General features: G+C 45.1%; 2 protein-coding genes across 2 annotated transcripts in view; one reads left to right on the top strand and one right to left on the bottom strand.

Moving 5' to 3' along the window:
• LOC135810565 (craniofacial development protein 2-like) overlaps positions 1-1,475 on the bottom strand; it is a 2,482-nt gene extending 1,007 nt beyond the window's left edge. Inside the window, exon 1 of the mRNA XM_065324058.1 lies at positions 1,142-1,475. Within this exon, the coding sequence (XP_065180130.1) occupies positions 1,142-1,475 (334 nt within the window). The remainder of the gene's footprint in view (positions 1-1,141) is intronic.
• A 1,781-nt stretch (positions 1,476-3,256) lies between these two features.
• LOC135809951 (uncharacterized) lies at positions 3,257-5,193 on the top strand. Its single transcript, XM_065323399.1, has one exon. The coding sequence runs from the start codon at positions 3,336-3,338 to the stop codon at positions 4,761-4,763; it is 1,428 nt and encodes a 475-aa protein (XP_065179471.1). The 5' UTR covers positions 3,257-3,335; the 3' UTR covers positions 4,764-5,193.
• The last annotated feature ends 13,307 nt before the right edge of the window (positions 5,194-18,500 follow it).

Here is an 18,500-nt window from a genome sequence, read left to right as displayed (position 1 = left end):
AGACAGACAGAGAGAAAGAGACGGAGAGAGGTAGAGACAGAGAGGGACAGAGATAGATACTTGTAGATAGATAGATAGATAGATAGATAGATAGATCAGTAGATGGATAGATAGATAGATAGATAGATACTCAATCTGCGCTAGATAGATAGATAGATAGATAGATAGATAGATAGATAGATAGATCAGTAGATGGATAGATAGATAGATAGATAGATAGATACTCAATCTGCGCTAGATAGATAGATAGATAGATAGATAGATAGATAGATAGATAGATAGATAGATAGATAGATAGATAGATAGATCACCCTTTTTACCGCCCTAGGTCACAATTTGATGTGTAACAATGCAGCACAAATCTGTACTGATGTGTTGCCAGAAAATCGCGCTGTTTCTCTACCCTGGCTATGCTCTATACTCTCAACATCTTTTTCCTCTTATAATCACGTTGATTTTGTCATCCCTTTCCCTCGCGCTATTGAAATGTACCGCCATCACCTTTGCCCCCTTCTCCCCTTCTCCGTATAAAAAGAAAATTAACTGTGATTGTTAGTCTTGGTCATATGCTGTCTGATGAAGTGTTCTGACACGAAAGTCGAAGTACCAGTGGAATGAGACTTGTTTGGTTCATTGCTGTGTAATATTTGTAGATAGATAGATAGATAGATATTATAGATACAATGGAAGCGGTCCTCACCAAGAAAACACAATCCGTTGCTACTCCGAGTTTCTTGAGTTTTTCAATCGTCAGGCAACTTTTCTAACTAAAACAGGGCTGTCAGGTCCACTAAAGAAATACACAACCACACAGCAAGGCGCACAAAAAGAAAGCGTGAAGTGTGAAGAGTGAAGAGTTACTGCTAGGTGCAGGCAGTGTAAAATATTGATATCAATTGTCCATTACTGTGACAAGCGCTGAATGGAGCATGTAAATCTGGAGTTAACTAGCGCATGCCTGGCGTCAGGGGGTGTAAGGCCATTACGGTGCTATATTTGGCGTTAATCATAACAATAATGGTGCAGTGTGTCTGGTTTCATTGGGCATCAGGTTGCTCTGCCCATGTCCGGTTTTACGTGATTCCGTTATACTTAGCGAGCCGGTATTTGTTTGCATGACGACATTTGGCGATGATTTCACTTCGCTTGTTGAGGATTTTGGTCTTGTCAGCAGTGAGTATACGCACCTTCTCCGTGGTGCAAAGGCAACATCTCTTCGTTGCGGGGTTGTAGGAGCTGGCCTTGTCCTTGATTCTCCAGGACAGGTGATACTCTTTGTCGTCGTTTTTCTTTTTCCAGAGGTGTTTGGAGAGCTCCGTGTTAGTGCGGTACTTTTCGTGGCGGAAGGACATCGTGTGGTTGTTGTATCTTGTTTTGAACGTTGTCTCTGCTGAGCCGATGTATGTCCTGAGCTCATCCTGGCTGGTGACGTGTGCTTCATAGATGATGTGAGAGGCCTGGCAACGTCCTTCCATGGGGCATTCCTGCTTTTTTCTACAATTGCAAGGCTTTTCAGGAGGTTCTTGTATCAGTTGCCGCTTGTTGTGCCCACTAATAATCGCTGCGATGTTGGGCATACATGAATAGCTAACCTTCACGTTATGTCGGTTGAAGATCTTTTTCAGGACGTTGCCAGGCCTCTCACATGAACAGCAACTGTGTCGCTCTGTTAGAGCTCCTCAGCACAGCTCAGAGGACCAAAGCGCAGCTCTTCGCAATGAAATACGTTTCCGTGAAGCAAACCCCGCCAAGAGTGCTCGAAATGCTCCAAGAGCAGTGAGCGTTGCACAAGGCGAGCGGCAAGGGTTCGCGCTAAGGTAAGAGTGCTCAACCTAACGACATTGCTGACGCTAGGGAGCATAATACTGTATAGATAGATAGATAGATAGAGAGAGAGAGAGAGAGAGAGAGAGAGAGAGAGAGAGAGAGAGAGAAAGCAAGAGAGAGACACACAGACAGACAGAGACAGACAGAGAGAGACAGAGAGAGAAAGAGAGACAGAGAGAGACAGAGCGAGAGGCAGAGACAGACACAGAGAGAGACAGAGAGACACAGAGAGAGAGAAAGACAGAGAGACAGAGAGAGAGAGAGAGAGAGAGAGAGAGAGAGAGAGAGAGAGAGAGAGAGAGAGAGAGAGAGAGAGAGAGAGAGAGAGAGAGAGAGACAGAGAGCCATACATACAAACAGACAGACAGCGTCAGACAGAAAGACAGCCTCAGACAGACTGATACACAAACAGACAGGGTGCGTGAGGGAGAGGGTGGATGAGAAACAGGGGAGGAGGATTGATTGCGTGATGGCGCACAATATCGAATATATCGTTGTCTGATGATTGGTTCAGCCATGAAACTCGGAGTCACAACGGAATAAATTTGCCAAGGTTTTCATTGTGTGCCTTTGTGTACATCATGTACATAATGCTTGTACCCAGAATTGATTCCACTGTCCCTTTTACATGTGCCAACCCTCCCGTAGAACCGACTCACACACTGTCACAGACATCGCGATGTTGTCACTGTATTCGATCGTATTCATGACAATGGGTCAGTCAGCGTAATTTTTGTTGTCTAATCTTCTTGGATACAGCCAGAACGGGAGATCTCGTGCGGAGGCTGTTTCTGGATCCAGCAGAGGTGGGAGGCTGTTGTGCCTGCCTGAGGAAGTGTTTTCATAGACATTTGAATGAAACTGCGCTGATTCTTCTAAGGGAGCATCTCATAAGTTCGCATTTTGTTTCTAAACGTAACGCATTTCGAAACGGGGGTAGGGGGGTAGCGCCCTTTTCGAATAGAAAAATGACTGTCCGCACATTTTCTGGAACTGTACAATCTACTTCCGTGCTAGATCCTTGCAGCAAATGAGTGTGTTTAGGTGGAGATCTAGTACCTGTGTTTGCAGATCAGCTAACCCTTGCACTGCATGCATGCAGGCTACTCAGAGGTGTCAAATGTCACACCAGCCTGATCAAACCATGTACCTGGCCAGCGTTTACAGGTTTACAGCAGTACAGTTGTTGTGGAGGAACTATGTTTATGTGCGTGTACCTGTCATTGATTGTACATGACTGTACAATCATGTACATAAGCATACCATAGTATGGGGCATGGATGTGTACAGTAGATAAACACAGAAAATGTGCGATAAGACTTTCGAATAGAGGGGGGAGGTAGGGGGGTAAAGTCTATTCGAAATGCGTTACGTTTGCAAAATAAATGCGAACTTATGAGATGCTCCCTAAGTTGATTTGGGGGGCGACCTTTGAATGACTGTGAAGAAATAGTATATCGTTCGTTAGATTCCGCTCTCTTGTAAGCTGTGACGCCGTTGATCTTGAAATGGAGTTCCTGATCGCTGCTGTGGCTTGTTTCATTGGACTGAATGTACCCAGATTATCCGTGGCAATCGTACCATCTGATCACGCCAACACTAATAGTACCGTGCTAGGTACAGTAGCGAGGGAAATAATACCTAGTTCTGATTTGGAACCTGATGATCACCTAGGGACTTCAACTGATGCGCCGAAGCCGCATGGTGTTCAGTGCGAACCCTTCCTGATAGGTGCGTTCAACGTTATGGACTTCGGTGCCAAGGGCGACGGGCGGCACAACGACACGCAGGCATTTGTCGACGCCTTTTCGAACTGCTCCCGAGTCAGCATCATTATGTACGCGCAGGTGTGCGTGCCTAATGGCACCTACCTGGTCGATCCACTGACAATACCCCACTGTGCCAGCTGCATATTTAGAATCCTTGGCAAATTGCTCTCGCCCAGAAAGGCATCAGCGTGGGGCGGTGCGAGAGCCTTCATCACAGTCGAAAGAATGGACAATTTCACCATCACGGGAGATGGGCAGGGATCTATACAGGGCCGGAGCGTGGAAGACGACAAGCAGGATTATCCCTTGAACTTCGGACTGGGAGAGAACATCCCATTGGGCATTAATGGTCCGGCATTGCTGCTTCTCGCGCAGCAAACGTCTGCAAAGGAGGCCAGCGGAGGTGGGTTAATTACTAACATCACGTTTCGTGGGTCCTTCGGTGTGGCCGTGTTGATTATAGGCCAGCCTATCCAACAGCTTGTCAAACTTTGCAACGTGAACATCTTCTCCAGTGGTTCCGACACCACCGATATATCCCGGCTGGTATTCCAGCGGCAGACACACATTTCTCACGGACTCGTCGTGACGAACTCCACGGTGATGGCGTCTGGTTGCACATTTCGCACGTCTGGTGAGAATCTATTCATGCACGACCCGTTGGGAGCCAGCTCTCGAACGGGACTTCATACCAACAGCATGAAATTGATAGGTGGAAACTCAGGTTATACACTAGTACTGCAGGACGGGATGGTCAGCAATGTTACTATGGAGGGAGACAGTTTCCGCGGCACTCTCAATGCTATTCGGATATTAGCCACGCAGGCGGGTAGAGGACAGATGTCCAACCTCACGATTGCAGGGGCTAGTTTTCACGACGTCGGAACAGCGTTCGTGGTAGATGCTTTCTGGTGTCCGGCCTTTCCTCCGTGCCTGAACTCGACGAGCGGCGGTGTAGCGATGGACAGTATCATAATCCAGAACAGTCAGGGGACTGTGTCTAGTGCCGTGGCGGGTGAGTTCAGCTGCTCTCCTCTCCGCCCCTGCACCATACAAATGGATAGCGTTAGTCTGACAGCGAGTAACAGTAGCGATGTGACTGAATTTCACTGCTGCAATGCGCATGGGCATGCGGAGAATGTGTCTCCCAAGCCATGTCTGGTCTGAACAGCACACATGCACCCGCTGGTAGTAGTACAGTTACATGTACATAATCATTACATTAAAATCACATTTGAATCCATTGAGTTCTTTGTCCATTGTTGTTCTCACATTTTCCTGATTGTAATACAACTATGTGTCGAGTACAGTCATACATGTACGTACCTGGTTCGGCTTCAGCCTTCCGACGCCAACTGAGAGACAGTTCATGGAAGGAAGCGTATTCAAGCATTACGGAAGATTCAATACTTCAATCTACATCATACAAACATGTACCCTCGTCTAGGTCGGCGTGGGCAGGTAGACATTTTAATATTTCAGACTACGGGCAGAAGTTATAATGCCATGATAAGAACTTGATGCTGCTTCCTGGTCTTGCGAACACCGAGAGACGCATTCTATTCAATGACTCAATGATTGACTCTCCTCATACTGGTCAAAGGTGCCAGAGATGAAGCTAAGACATTCGTAACAAACCCATAGGCATTTTGTGGACAGCCAAGTCGACAGTGCATGGCACATGACAGTACATAGCCGTTGTACTTGTACACTGTACTAATATACTACTATGGCAATGGTAAGTGGTGGCATAATGCTAAATCAACAAGTGCGAATCGCGAATCGAGTAAGGCAGAACACCCTCAGTACAGCCCTATAATTTCCGCTGGCAAACACCTCATGATCCCTCCAGCAATTGACAGTTCTTACTACTCCAATCCTCACTAATACTGGATGCAGCATCCTTACTACAGTAATACGAATAACGCTATCAAGAAGGATGCTCCATTCATTGCAGTGTACGTGTACATAATATCGATCTAAGAATGAAAGCCAACAAACGAAGCACAGAAGCCATTGTAGTTTTGACTAGGCCTTTCGTACCATTACATTTCAAGTCGAATACAGCGGTGATTGAACCCACAGCAAGCAAGTCCTTATACATTGTATATCTGGCACTTTGGCGGTCAGAGCAGTGGCAAATATAGCACCCAAGTCCAAGAAAGCGTTAGTGGCGCCAACTACATGTACATAATGAGACAATCAATACAGAGCATACTATCAAACAACATACCACATTTAGTACTACTAGGAATGAAAGGAAATAAGCAACATACATGTACTTGTAGTATGTTGTGGATTTCCTTTCATTCCTGAGTCACTTCACTTGAGAGCTATCCTGCATTTACATGTACACGTCGTATTGTACATTGTACGTCTGTCAATTCAGGACAAGATGCGTGGGCCTACCCCTACTGGGCCCTAGGCTCTACCAATACCATCACCAGTGCATGCGTCAATATGCTGTCATGACCGGGAACGAGGCTACCCTCAGGATTCCTAGGTTATTTCCGGAAACATACATGACTATTGTACATGTACCAGGAGCCCTGAAAAAAATATGGAATAAATGTATTCCAAGTACCCATTCCTCAACCTCGCCAAACCCGACAACAAAGCTTTACCAAGTTCGCAAGCACGAGACGTGTGTGTGTGTGTGTTTGTGTGTGTGTGCGTGTTTGTGCGTGTGTATGTGTAAGGGTTCCACTAGTATAACTTTTTCATAGTCGATACACATCGACGGCAAGCCACAGGCCTGACTGGAGCAGAAACTATAGACAACCTGAGCTGACAACCTGAGCTGACATGCAGATACAGTACAATGTAGCAATGCCCGGGCACAAGTCTACAATACCAAAGGCTTCGCTTTGATTTTGAATTTTACATTGCGAAGAAAATTGTTTGTTATAGTTAGTGTACTGCTGTATGGTCAGCAGATTATGGTTTTGTATCGGGATTGAGAGCAGTGTGATTGTAAAAAGAAATGTAAGCTGCAGGCTGCTATGTTTGTCACTTCCATTTTAGCGTCAATGGAGCGGCATTTTAATACACTGTACATGTATATACATGTAGCATAGAGGTTGGCAAACCTCCACTCTAGCTGCTGTGACTGTGTGAGCACAATGTTAAAGCCGCGGAATGTGACGACATTTTTCACAACCAGAGCATAACGCAAGACGTCACTGCTGCAATGTACGAAGAGAGTTGGGCCAGGTGAGGGGAAGCCATGATCTTGATTCTTCCCTTTTACACACAGTCTCCACTCTCCATAGTGACCATACATGTACAGTGCACATGCATGTCTTATCGACGTACAATGCACACGATGATTGGATATTATGATTCGCATACGTAACTCGTTGTCTACATGCACGTACATGTACAAACATTGCCATTGGGTAATGCATGAGGAGAAGCAACTGCTGGCAGTGCTGGGTGGGTGCCATGAGGATATAATTAATGGTCTACATGTAAATAATCCATGTACCGGTGGTGAAAAAATGGAGCTACATGCACACTGCTGATGTATGACGTAAATAATTACTGAATATAACCTGTCGGTTTGAATACACTGTTACTCCAGTGGCAGTGGATGAGGTGCTGCAGTACCAAACAGTGCGACACTGTGAGTCTGATAGAGCTTTGGACTCGGAGTCAGGACATTGTTCGTGGGGATATGTAGCATGTATTGTGCAGAACAACAAGGACAATCAAGGCTTGTTTGCTGAGCAATGAGCATGCATTGTATAATGACTAATGTAGTCCATAGAATACATGTAGACTGTTATACATGTACACACAAACACACGTACATTGTACACAATGTACATGTACATGCACACATAAAATGTACTGGTACATGTACAGCGTACGAGTTGTAAGATCTGGTCCCACAGCTGGAGAAAGGGTGCTCTGCTCAGCATCAAAGATGGAGCAATGAGCCAATGACACACAACCCAGTGAAGTCATCAAGCGATGGACAACCGAGAAATTCGTTTGTTACTCCGAGTTTCGTGCAAAACGCTTACACACACACACACGCGCGCACGCACACAACAACAACAACAACAACAACAACAACAACAACAACAACAACAACAACAACAACAACAACAACAACAACACTGTTTCTCTTATTGGCGCCATGGCCACAGGCCATCGTGAGAATAAAAGAATTCAAAAAAAACAAAAAACAACAACAACAACAACAACGTGAGAATAAAGAATTCAAAAAAACAACAACAACCACAGCACTATCTCTTATTGTCGACTGGCCATCGTGAGAATAAAGAATTCAAACAACAATGCGTTGTGCGTTCACGCATGTACATACATGTACGTAGAGACTAGAGTAGAGGTGTTGTTTTGTTTCTTTTACCATCGGTCATTCATACCAGTACTACTGGCAGTAGAAGGGCCCGCAGAAAAATGAAACGTTCATTCCTGAGGACAATGGCGTTTGGAGATGAATACAAATACGAGTCAACAAGACTAGTCATGACGTACACTCCCTCTCTGGCTAGCTCTCTACCTGGCATACAAGGTACCTTGTACATTGTACATAATATACATGTACATACCTATGTCATGTTTAATACGTAACATGGATTTGTCACATTGTCACACTGTCACGCTGACTGACACTGCCTGAATGGCAATCATAATGTGTCATGCGTTTCTCCATTCCAGTTGGCCGTTTGGTGCAAATATTCTCAAGTGGGGAGGGAGAAAGCCAAACGAGCTCAACCAAACTTCACAGGAGCTCGAGGCGCAGCACTTCTGAACAGGAAAGTACTTGTACATGCATAAGATTGAGAACCCCACACCACTGCACACTGACTGAATGCAGACGAGCCACACAAAACACGAAACCAAACTTTGCAAAGTGCAAACGCACACAGACGGATCGAAGTGAATCATGCACGACTTCCGATTAATTTTGTCGGAGTGCTTTGGACACTATGTGCTGAGGCCATGGCACGAGGAAAACATGGATGCAGTGAATGGGATTTTCGGTCTTTGACCACTTGCTAGCATGCTGGTGAGCTGGTCTACTCACCGCCCACCGCTTTAGAAGCTGCATTCGGCGATACTTGGGGAATTGTGTAGGGGGCAACACACAATTCCCCAAGTACAATACAATTCACATTATTATTGTACACAAAGAGCTGCATTCGCCACTAAGCTGAACAGGCATAGTGGTGGCCTGCGGATGCGAAGGCTAGTTTGTCTTCTGAGTCACTGCTCATGCGTGCACTTGCATTCACCTTGATTTGCGTGGGACAGACCATGCACTTAGCAATTACATTGTACCTATCCACCAGAGAAGTAAACATCACAACATCTTTAGTTGATAAATAGATTCTGTCTTTCCAGATGATGATAAAGGAAAGGGCAGTGAATAAGACGCTCAAGCATTACTCGAGTTGGCATCAATGATAGAGGACGAGAATAGGACGAATGTTGCATAGAGAAATAGAAGATTTGATAATAGGAAAGTTTAAATCGTATACATGTACGCATTGTGAAATTCCTGATAGTGACGTCTGTATTCTTCTCCGAGGTTGTAACCATTGGAGTGTTGGGAACATATTTAATTAAGCGTTGCGGATAATAATAGTCTTTTGGGGTCAAGGTTATATTCGGATAATTATGCGTTATAGATTCAAGAATTGTTCTCAAGAGCTCAACGTAAGTTCTATGACATGGCATTGCTAAACGGTCTAATCATCTTCGGAAGAGGAATCGCCTGCGGCCCGCCCTTGGAGAGTGATCTGGGGATAGCCGCAGTGCTAGCATAGGCGAGACAGGCGATGGCGCTGTTGGTGTGTGACTCCTGGAAACCGGCAGTGTCAGGTGCTGTCTTCGGGCCAGAGAGCCGCCTCGCCGACTGCTTTCAAACCAGCATCGCAGATCATCACCTGCAGCGTGCTTGGGGGTCGTCTCAGGACAGGAGTTGGAGATCGAAACCACGAATAAAACCAGGAGGATGGTCAGGACTGCTAGCACAGGGAGGAAATATAGCACGGGGAGAAGCGCCGCCATTTCCACACAATGCGACAGACAACTGCGGGGCAGGATGGCTGTTGCAAGGCAATGAAGTTCCGCTGATAGGTTCTGATCACGCTGTTCGTTCGTCGAGGAAGCGCTGTCCAGCAGGGCTTTGCTTTCGTTGCAGTTCATAATTACAGACGACTAATTCTCACAGGGTTATAAAGATTCTGATGGATAACTCGGCCTGTCACGGCTTTTATAGTGTACTGGTCCAAGTAGGCGCTCTTGCGCAAGTGTCACGCGTCACTGTCCTCAGCTAGCAATTCCGAGATAGCAAATTCCTGTCAAGTGTCAAGCCACGCTTATGTTTGGTTGCTGCTTGTCTGTGGCGCGCGAGTTGTCAGAGTGCGTACTGCTAGCGACATCGACAGGCCCCGTCTGCAGATCTCGGCCGGGCTGGATTGTGGAGTGCGCAGACCGCGCGTCACAGTCTGCCTGCAGCATGCAGGTCGTCGGACAGGTCAACTCGGTGTTGTCTGGCCGGCGAGACGCGCGCGGGCTTGCAGAGGGTGAGGTCTGCTACAGAGATACAATGTGCGCTGGCAGAGATTTCCAGCATGCACAAGCACGTCCACGACTGTAAGAATTGTATCCACACCGCAGCACAAGCTTGCACGTCCAAACAACTGGCAGCGTGTTTCACACAGAAGGCTGAAGATCTAGGAGTAATTCCAGGTGAGGTCACTACAGATCTACTATGCAATGACTCAGAGGCGTTTTAGTAACGTTTTACAGTCGACTGGTAATGCAAACTGCTGCTGCCGTGCTGGAGTAATTGGAAGAAAGCAGTTTAAAATGCTAGCTAACTGTAAGTATGGAACATGGAAGCCAGAAAGAAATGGCAGCGCTCTAATACCAATTATTATTTCTGCTTTGTGAACTCCGCACTACAACAACAATTGAAGGTCTGAACGATTCGGCCTCGGAGCAGATCTTATAACTCTGCTTCGAGTGACGGTTAGGTTTTGTTGATTGTTTCGTGACAATCAGTTGGTGGCAGACCAGTTGTACCCTGGGCTGGATTGTTTAATTAAAGTGAGATTCCTCGTAACTGTGCAGTTACCAACAAGACTTACAGTGGAAAGGTGTTGTCCGCAATCATGCATGACTCCCCAAACTGGGCCAAAGCGTTTCAGTGATCTGGCATGTGCCTTCGCGAAGACCCACGACCTTGCCAGTTCATTGCGGCTGGGGCGAGCAGGAGCGGTCTGATAGAGGAGCCTCTGCCCACGCGTTCTGCCTTTGCACATACAATGTAGACAGACGTACTTGTACAGGTAGGAACGTACCGGACATCTTGCTGACAGATGTGCATGAAGATCACGATGTGTGCGAAAATTCGGATCGCAGAATCAGGGCCAAGGCCAAGGGTAAGGACAGGCCAAAGATCACATAATGTCCATAATTCCAGTAAAATGTACAAGTCATGTACATGTGCAAGTACAAGTACAATGTACATGTACATGTATAAGAACCGCTTTGTGATGTTTTGCCGACTGTTTTGATTTTATTAACACTTGCAGGTAAACAAAATAGTGTCGGTGCGCAAGAGTGGTAATCGTTCACGATCTAGACTTGAGTGTGGCCTAGCCTACAAGTGGAGTGGACGATCGAACATTCTAGCAGACGTGTCCAGCACCGACCGAAGAGTAGCAGACGTACCTAGACGTGCTCAGATCACCTCTCTGACCTCTACTGCACTGAACTATACTACAGACAGTGTACAGTAGTAGTAAAGTGTTCCCACGAGATGTGACTGGATGGTGCCTTTCAACCTTTGTACATGCAATGAACCTAGGAAGGCAGTTTCACTAACACGAAAACTGGGCAGACACTAGTACTACCCCGCAGCCCGCACGTGCACGCACGTGCGTCCTTTGGGTTTGACCATGAATCATGATGAGTCTTGATGACCTAGTCAAGGACCCATCATTAGTATTATTACATCATTGTATTTTTCATATACGCGGTCAACGCAACGGTCATTTCTACTACATCATGTACTACTACTAGTGGTGGGCGAATCGTTTTTATTCCAATCCAAATTAGCAGCAGCAACCGTCAAAAAGAAGGCGTAAAGCAAGAGCAGATGAAGGTACACGTACATGTACATGTATGTAAGAAACACTCAATCTCCTAAAATTAGTAAAAAGAAGAAGAAAAGAAAGAGAAAACGAGTGAATGAAGTCTCACACGCTGAAAAGGATGAAAGTGGTAATACTGCCGTGCACTATTTTATCGCCATCATAATATTGGGCACCATTTCCCGTTTGGTCTGTGATACAAAATAAAATTTCAACAACAACAACAACAACTACATACAAATTGTACATGTAGGTTGGCACGGCCAGGGGTATGCGGCCGAGGTTTTCCCTTTTCCGTCAATCAAGCTTGTGAATAATGGTACTTGTGAATATTTGTAAAATGTAGCATAATGCAGTTACGCACATGCAAATTGCGCATTTCTACATGTACATGTACATGCTGTCCGCAGATTATGTACATGTACATGTGTAGAGAATTGTTTTAATAAAGTTAGTAACGAGTTGTTAGGTTGTTTTGCCTCCAGGCCCGCCACACATGTATGTAACCGATGTAGAGACTGGCTACGTATTGTGGTCGCACAATGTATAATATTATGACTTATGTCATATACAATGTACATGTACATGTACATGTACATGTACAATTATTTTTGCTTTGCGTCGATCGGTTGTTGTTGTTGTTCTTGCTTCTCTGTTGTTCGTGCTTGGACCTACATGTACTTGGTTCTAGAGTGAAGCTTTGGTATTCTTGTGTGGTGAGGGTGAGGAATGGGTATCTGGACTCCTGGTATATTTCCGTAAAAAAACCTGGAATCGTAGAATCCTGAGATATGTCTGGCCCTCTCCCCGGTCATGACAACTGTACAGATCGGGCGCCGAAGAACACCTCGCCGAAGAACACCCAGGCTGGAAAACCGGCAAAATTTAAGAACAGTCCAGGCTAGAATTATCAGATTTAAGAACACACTACATTGTATAAGTATGGGAGGTGAGTACATGTCATGTACACGTTTAAACAGTAACTGCTACATGTACAGTCATTCCCATTTACGACACCCACTAGTTTAGCCGGTGGTAACGCGGACGTGCAAACTTTACTTTTACTAGTTTAGAAGTACTACATTGCACTACACACGACAAACGTCATGACGTCACTCGACTCGCCCCGCGCGTGCGCGTGTGAATAAGAACGGTCTGGCTAGAATCAAAAATTTAAGAACTTTCCTAGGCTGCGCTCGAGCCCCTGCGTTCTTCGGCGCCCGATCTTACTGTACTGATTTTAAACGACATCAGGTACCCAGCTAGCCCTAGTCCTAGATTAATCATGTACTGTAAATGTACATGATGGAGCCATGCGGTTGCACGTTGTGGACTAGCCACTGACGTCATGGCCTGATCGATCACAACATCAGTACATGATGCCTATTGATGGCTAGCTGTACAGAGTCTGTGCGCGTGGGTGTGAGGTCTGGACATTTTCCCTAGCTGCCATGTACCAGATGTACATGTACATGACTTGTCATACAGTTTGACAGGCTCAGTTAGCTCCAGCTGAGATTTGCACGCCGTGTGACGCACGAAACATCCCACTGCACTGCTAGCATGCTGCTGAGAGTGAGAGCCTGAGTACTGACAACCAGGTCAACCCAGTACAGCTAGGCCAGCCGTATGCCAGTAATGCAGTATGGTTACAAAACTATGCTACCATGTGCCAACTCTACCCATCACTATCGTCGCACCTGAGGCTGAGATGTGGCGTGGGCTGTCGACATGATAATGTCTGCACTGGCCCAGACTGGGCCACTGGCCCACTACTACTACTAGTACTAGTACAACTTACTACAAGTACTAGTGGCCGTCAAAATGACATCATGCCCGCCAAACGAGGTTGCCCATGTCGTCATACAGAACGAGAACATGTGACGCGTGCACCAAACATGGACATAGGTAACAGTTATCGAAGTCTTGAATACTTCGTGGAGCATACCACAAAGCACGAGGCATTCTACGGGATGTCATGTACATACAGTGTAGTCATTGTACAAAATGTAGATCTACTGTGCGTGGCTTGTAGTTTCTAGTGACGCCAAGCACTATGATCAACGTCTCCGAATATACAATACATGTACATAACGTACATGTACAAGCAGGTCACACTCACAGAGCACCACCCACACATCATCGTTGTAAAAATAATGGCAGCTCTGTTCGAATACTAATACTAGTAAACATGGACTCTGATTGAGCACTTTGTCTTTACCGACCCGGAGGACTCTCATGTGTACGGGGGCGGCTGACCGGCTGTGCATTGTCAACAATACTGTATTCATGGAGTTGCTCTAATGAGTAATGTGTATCTCCGCGGTCACAAGATACATGTACAATGGTATTGCACAACAGCTCGCATGTACATGTATAAGTACGTCACTACGTGTACTCATGTCCTTTTCTCTTCTACATTTATTTATGGCTCAACATCCGAGTTTCAAATAATAATAATAATAATAATAATATGTAAATAGGCGTCGAGGCGACAATAGTTTTAGAATTGCGATCAACAGAACGAGCTGAACCGACATTTCACAAAGGCTTTTATTGTTTTCAAAAAACGAGTGGATACGAAGGCAGTGAAGAACGTGGAAGAAAGAAAAAATGTGATATGGAAAAAAATGTGATGAACAAAAAATTTTTGATGAACAAAAAATTTGTACTTCGAACTAGTTTTCGCACAACACTCCTCAGGAAGCTACGTTGTACTAATGAAAAACAATCCAGAAAGATACTAATAAAGAGAAATGGAGTGAGAAGAAACAACACCTATGAAAATGATAATCCTAGCACTAAGGTAATAACAGGAAAAACTGCGAAAGCAATTAACGAACTTGTAAGGACTACTAGTATACTGTGACACAAGATATGACACCATGGCCAACCAGAGCCAAACCGACAGAACAAGCTGCCACTAAAACAATTTCAAACGAATAATGCTGTCCTTCTGGACACACAGATCAGGCTTATGAATACGTTGACAAACAGCTTCTAACACACTCAACTGCAACTTATAACCATGACGAGCACGGCACAAAACAGAAAAAGGAGAATCAGAATACACCTTGCAACAATCAGGACGAGATGCAAGATGCTTATACACTGATGACTTCCTACTAGAAAACACACTCCACGTTCTTCACTGCCTTCGTATCCACTCGTTTTTTGAAAACAATAAAAGCCTTTGTGAAATGTCGGTTCAGCTCGTTCTGTTGATCGCAATTCTAAAATAATAATAATAATAATAATAATCAAAGGATCAGTCGGGGAAGTGAACTGCCTGAAAAGAGAAAAAACGCCAGACCCACCAGGACTCGAACCTGGGACCCTGCTTGTCATGAGCAATGCTCTAACCACTGAGCTATGGGACCAGGCAGTTCACTTCCCCGACTGATCCTTTGAATATGAAGTTCTCCCAATCCTTTCCAAATAATAATAATTATTATAATAACTGGTTTGAGGGAAAGAGACAAACGGGAAAAGTCTGAAGAAAAAATTGACTGCCACCACCAGGACTCGAACCAGGGACCTTCGCTTGAAGCCAGCGATGCTCTAACCACTGAGCTATGGTGTAGTCGTCATCCCAGCAGAGGCCGTTCAACATTTTCTTCAGACTTCGTAATAATAATAATAATAATAATAGCTATGAAAAGTATGAATGCCGCAGACATCACCACGCAACATCGATTTTGGAAACACACAAACCCAAACCTTGAACAAATTGTCATGTTGCGCGGTGATGTCTGCGGCATTCATACTTTTCATAGCTATTATTAAACTTTTATCTCCACGTAGATTATTTAATAATAATAATAATAATGTGGATTAACTAGGGGGGGGGGGGGGGGATAGGATGGATACAAGTAGCCAAAAGAAGGGACCAAAGGTTTTACATGTACATGTACATGTACATGTAATGGTAAAGGTATGCCTTGGTCAGTGTTTGGACAACTACAGATATAAACCAGGGAGTCGTAAAATACATACGACTCCCTGATATAAACATGTAAACATTTGGTCCTCTTTTTAAAATCGTTATGTACATTGTACATGTACATGACTTGTGTACATGTGTACATGTGGGTTGAAACATGTACACAGTCACGTACAGTAGATATCACCCTACTGGTCCCCTACGTTAGGGTATACATGTACTAGTATGTATTGTAGGCTAAGGCAGGTCCGTGCACGGGGAATGAATGGGTGAGAACTGGATTACGATGCTCTGCCCGCAATTAATTCTAAGAAAATGTACTTGCTGAATCCGGGGAATGCTCTGACCACTGCCAAGTGTATGCGCTGAAATTCTGAATACTCGGCTTTACTGTGCATCGGAGCGCAGAGGCGATAAGTTACTTGCTTTGTTTGCCAGCCAGAAATGCAGAAGATGACAGCAAGCCGATGTAATCATTCCAGTTCCATACAAACCATAATGTCAATAATATTATGAATCATCAATCGCCTCAACCTGTAGGTTCAGACATCTTGTCATCTGCATGGCATGCGAGTAGTTACTTCAACCACCGCCTCGACACGAGGTCAGGTGCGCATCATGGGAGATAATACCCATTTACATTGTACATAGGAACCTGGGAACAATACCAGCGCGTTTCTTTGTGGTGGTGAACTGGTGGAGGAGGTTCCGATGCGAGTTCCTGAGCCTTCAAGGCTACATGTATTAGTTGAATCAATGCAAACTAAATTACCTGGTGAAATGGGCACGATGACTTCAAACACTACTACATTGTACTGTTGTTGCAGTTGGCGGACTGTAGTTCACCAATCGGCACTATACATTATTGTAAGGTGTTTGTAGGAGCGATATACTTATATAGTGTTAGAAGGGTTGAGTGGGTTGAACCCCAGTATGCCCGCTGTCGTGCACATGTAAGTAATTATAACAGTTGAGCATGTATCCTATAGAGTGTTCATGCAGAATTGTAATTCAACAGAAGCTCTTGTTGATACCATCATGCATGTACAATGTACATGACTATGTACATGTACATGTACAATGCAGTACCTAGTCGTAGAGCATGGAGAAGCAGTTGCGTAGTGGTCAAAGCCTCCTCAAGTCAAGTCACTCAACTCGAGATCGCAACCGTTGCCCGTTTGGTATTGCGAATTCAAATAAAAAGAACAACAACAACAACAACCGTCCATACTTACCGTATTCTACATTTTGTACTTACAACATCTTGTGCAAACTGTGTTGCCTAACATCTGTGCAAAACAAGGTTACTAGTATTAAGTTGCATGGTCCTTTCTTCCAGTTGGGCACACACAATTTCAACAGACAAACACAGTGAGTACTCGTACACAGGCAGAGACCAAAAGGATTTACAGTCATGTAGAGTACAGTAAACTTCAGAGTTGCTTGGATAGAACATACTTTTCACTGCATCCAATATACATGTACATGTAAAGTACTTTGTCGAAGGACTCCTAACTACTACGTCATTGTACATGTTCATGCATTGCGCAGCGCCGTCCCTCCAGGTCGTCCAGATTACTGATTTAAACACCTACCCGACACTACAGTACAATGTGTGCTGCAGGCGGTACACGTATGAAGCGCTTTTGAAGAATCCAGTGTTTGTTGGCGTCCCTGTCCTATTGTTGCGCAACTCTTTCCCTTCCCACAGAACACGTGCGCGCTCGGCTGAAATTATCCACGTGTTGGTGGGAACGGTTCATGTAATACTTGTTGTGGTCGCGGTAGCGGTCGGGCATTTTTCTTGCAAAAGATAATAAGACCACCTGCGTGCGCCCATACTGCCTTAGCATTGTTCCTGTTTCCAACAAGCTCACTACTAGTTCTACATGTTATTGGCAGAGCTCCAAAACCTCCTTGGGCCATTGCAACGAAGCTTATGCCAAACAATTCCTTTCGACTCGCAAGGTGTCGTCCTTGCCGTCGTGGCACATGATCTCAAACTCAATAATTACATGTGTGCATGACCTGAGAATGTAGACACAAAGTCATAGACATCCCAATGATCCCATCCAGGATAGCCGGGCAATGGACACTTCATTTGTTTGCTTTGTTCACTGATCATGATGGCTATGCAGCAAGAGATTGAGTGGCGTTCCGGAGGCACAGGCAGAGAGGTCTGAGGAAGTTCTCTGGACGAATTCCGATCGTCAGGAGGCACTGTCTAGGTCAGACTTATCGTACTCATGGGCGGCCTTGTCTCTGTTTGTTTGCCTCAAGTAAGGTGGTTTACAAAATGGAGGTGGGTGATAATGATTCTGTGCCTGTACCGGCGCCCATCCCTGGTCATTTTTCCCATAGATGCTCCATGTACATGGATAGGCAGCACATTTAATTTCTATCGTCCTTAGCCGTGGGAATGTTTACCTTGACTCTGCTTGGAGTTACATGCACCGGTACACGTAGGGCCGTACTCTAGATAATAATGAGATATGGGAAGTCCCTATGCCAGCTGCCAGTTCCCGTTCGTCTTATCGTAATTGTCGGTGCAAGGGGTCCACAGACTCAGCTAAGCCTCATCTTCCATGGTGCCAAAGACACTGACAGGCTTGGTTTCACGCCGTAGGTACAGCAGGAGGAATACGCACGTGTGCAAGTTTCACCCCAGCGCTATCTGTCAACATGTCAAGAAAGACAAGAAGACCGGCAATCAATGCTGTCATGGACCTAATGTGATCATTACGTGCATGATACATGTATGCATTGTATGCATTGTATGCATTGTATGCATTGTATGCATTGTATGCATTGTATGCATTGTGC

Source organism: Sycon ciliatum, chromosome 2 (genome assembly GCF_964019385.1).
Source record: "Sycon ciliatum chromosome 2, ocSycCili1.1, whole genome shotgun sequence".
In the NCBI taxonomy this organism is placed as follows: domain Eukaryota; kingdom Metazoa; phylum Porifera; class Calcarea; order Leucosolenida; family Sycettidae; genus Sycon; species Sycon ciliatum.
The sequence above is the reverse complement of the archived record's forward strand: the minus strand, read 5'-3'. Positions and strand labels throughout refer to the sequence as shown.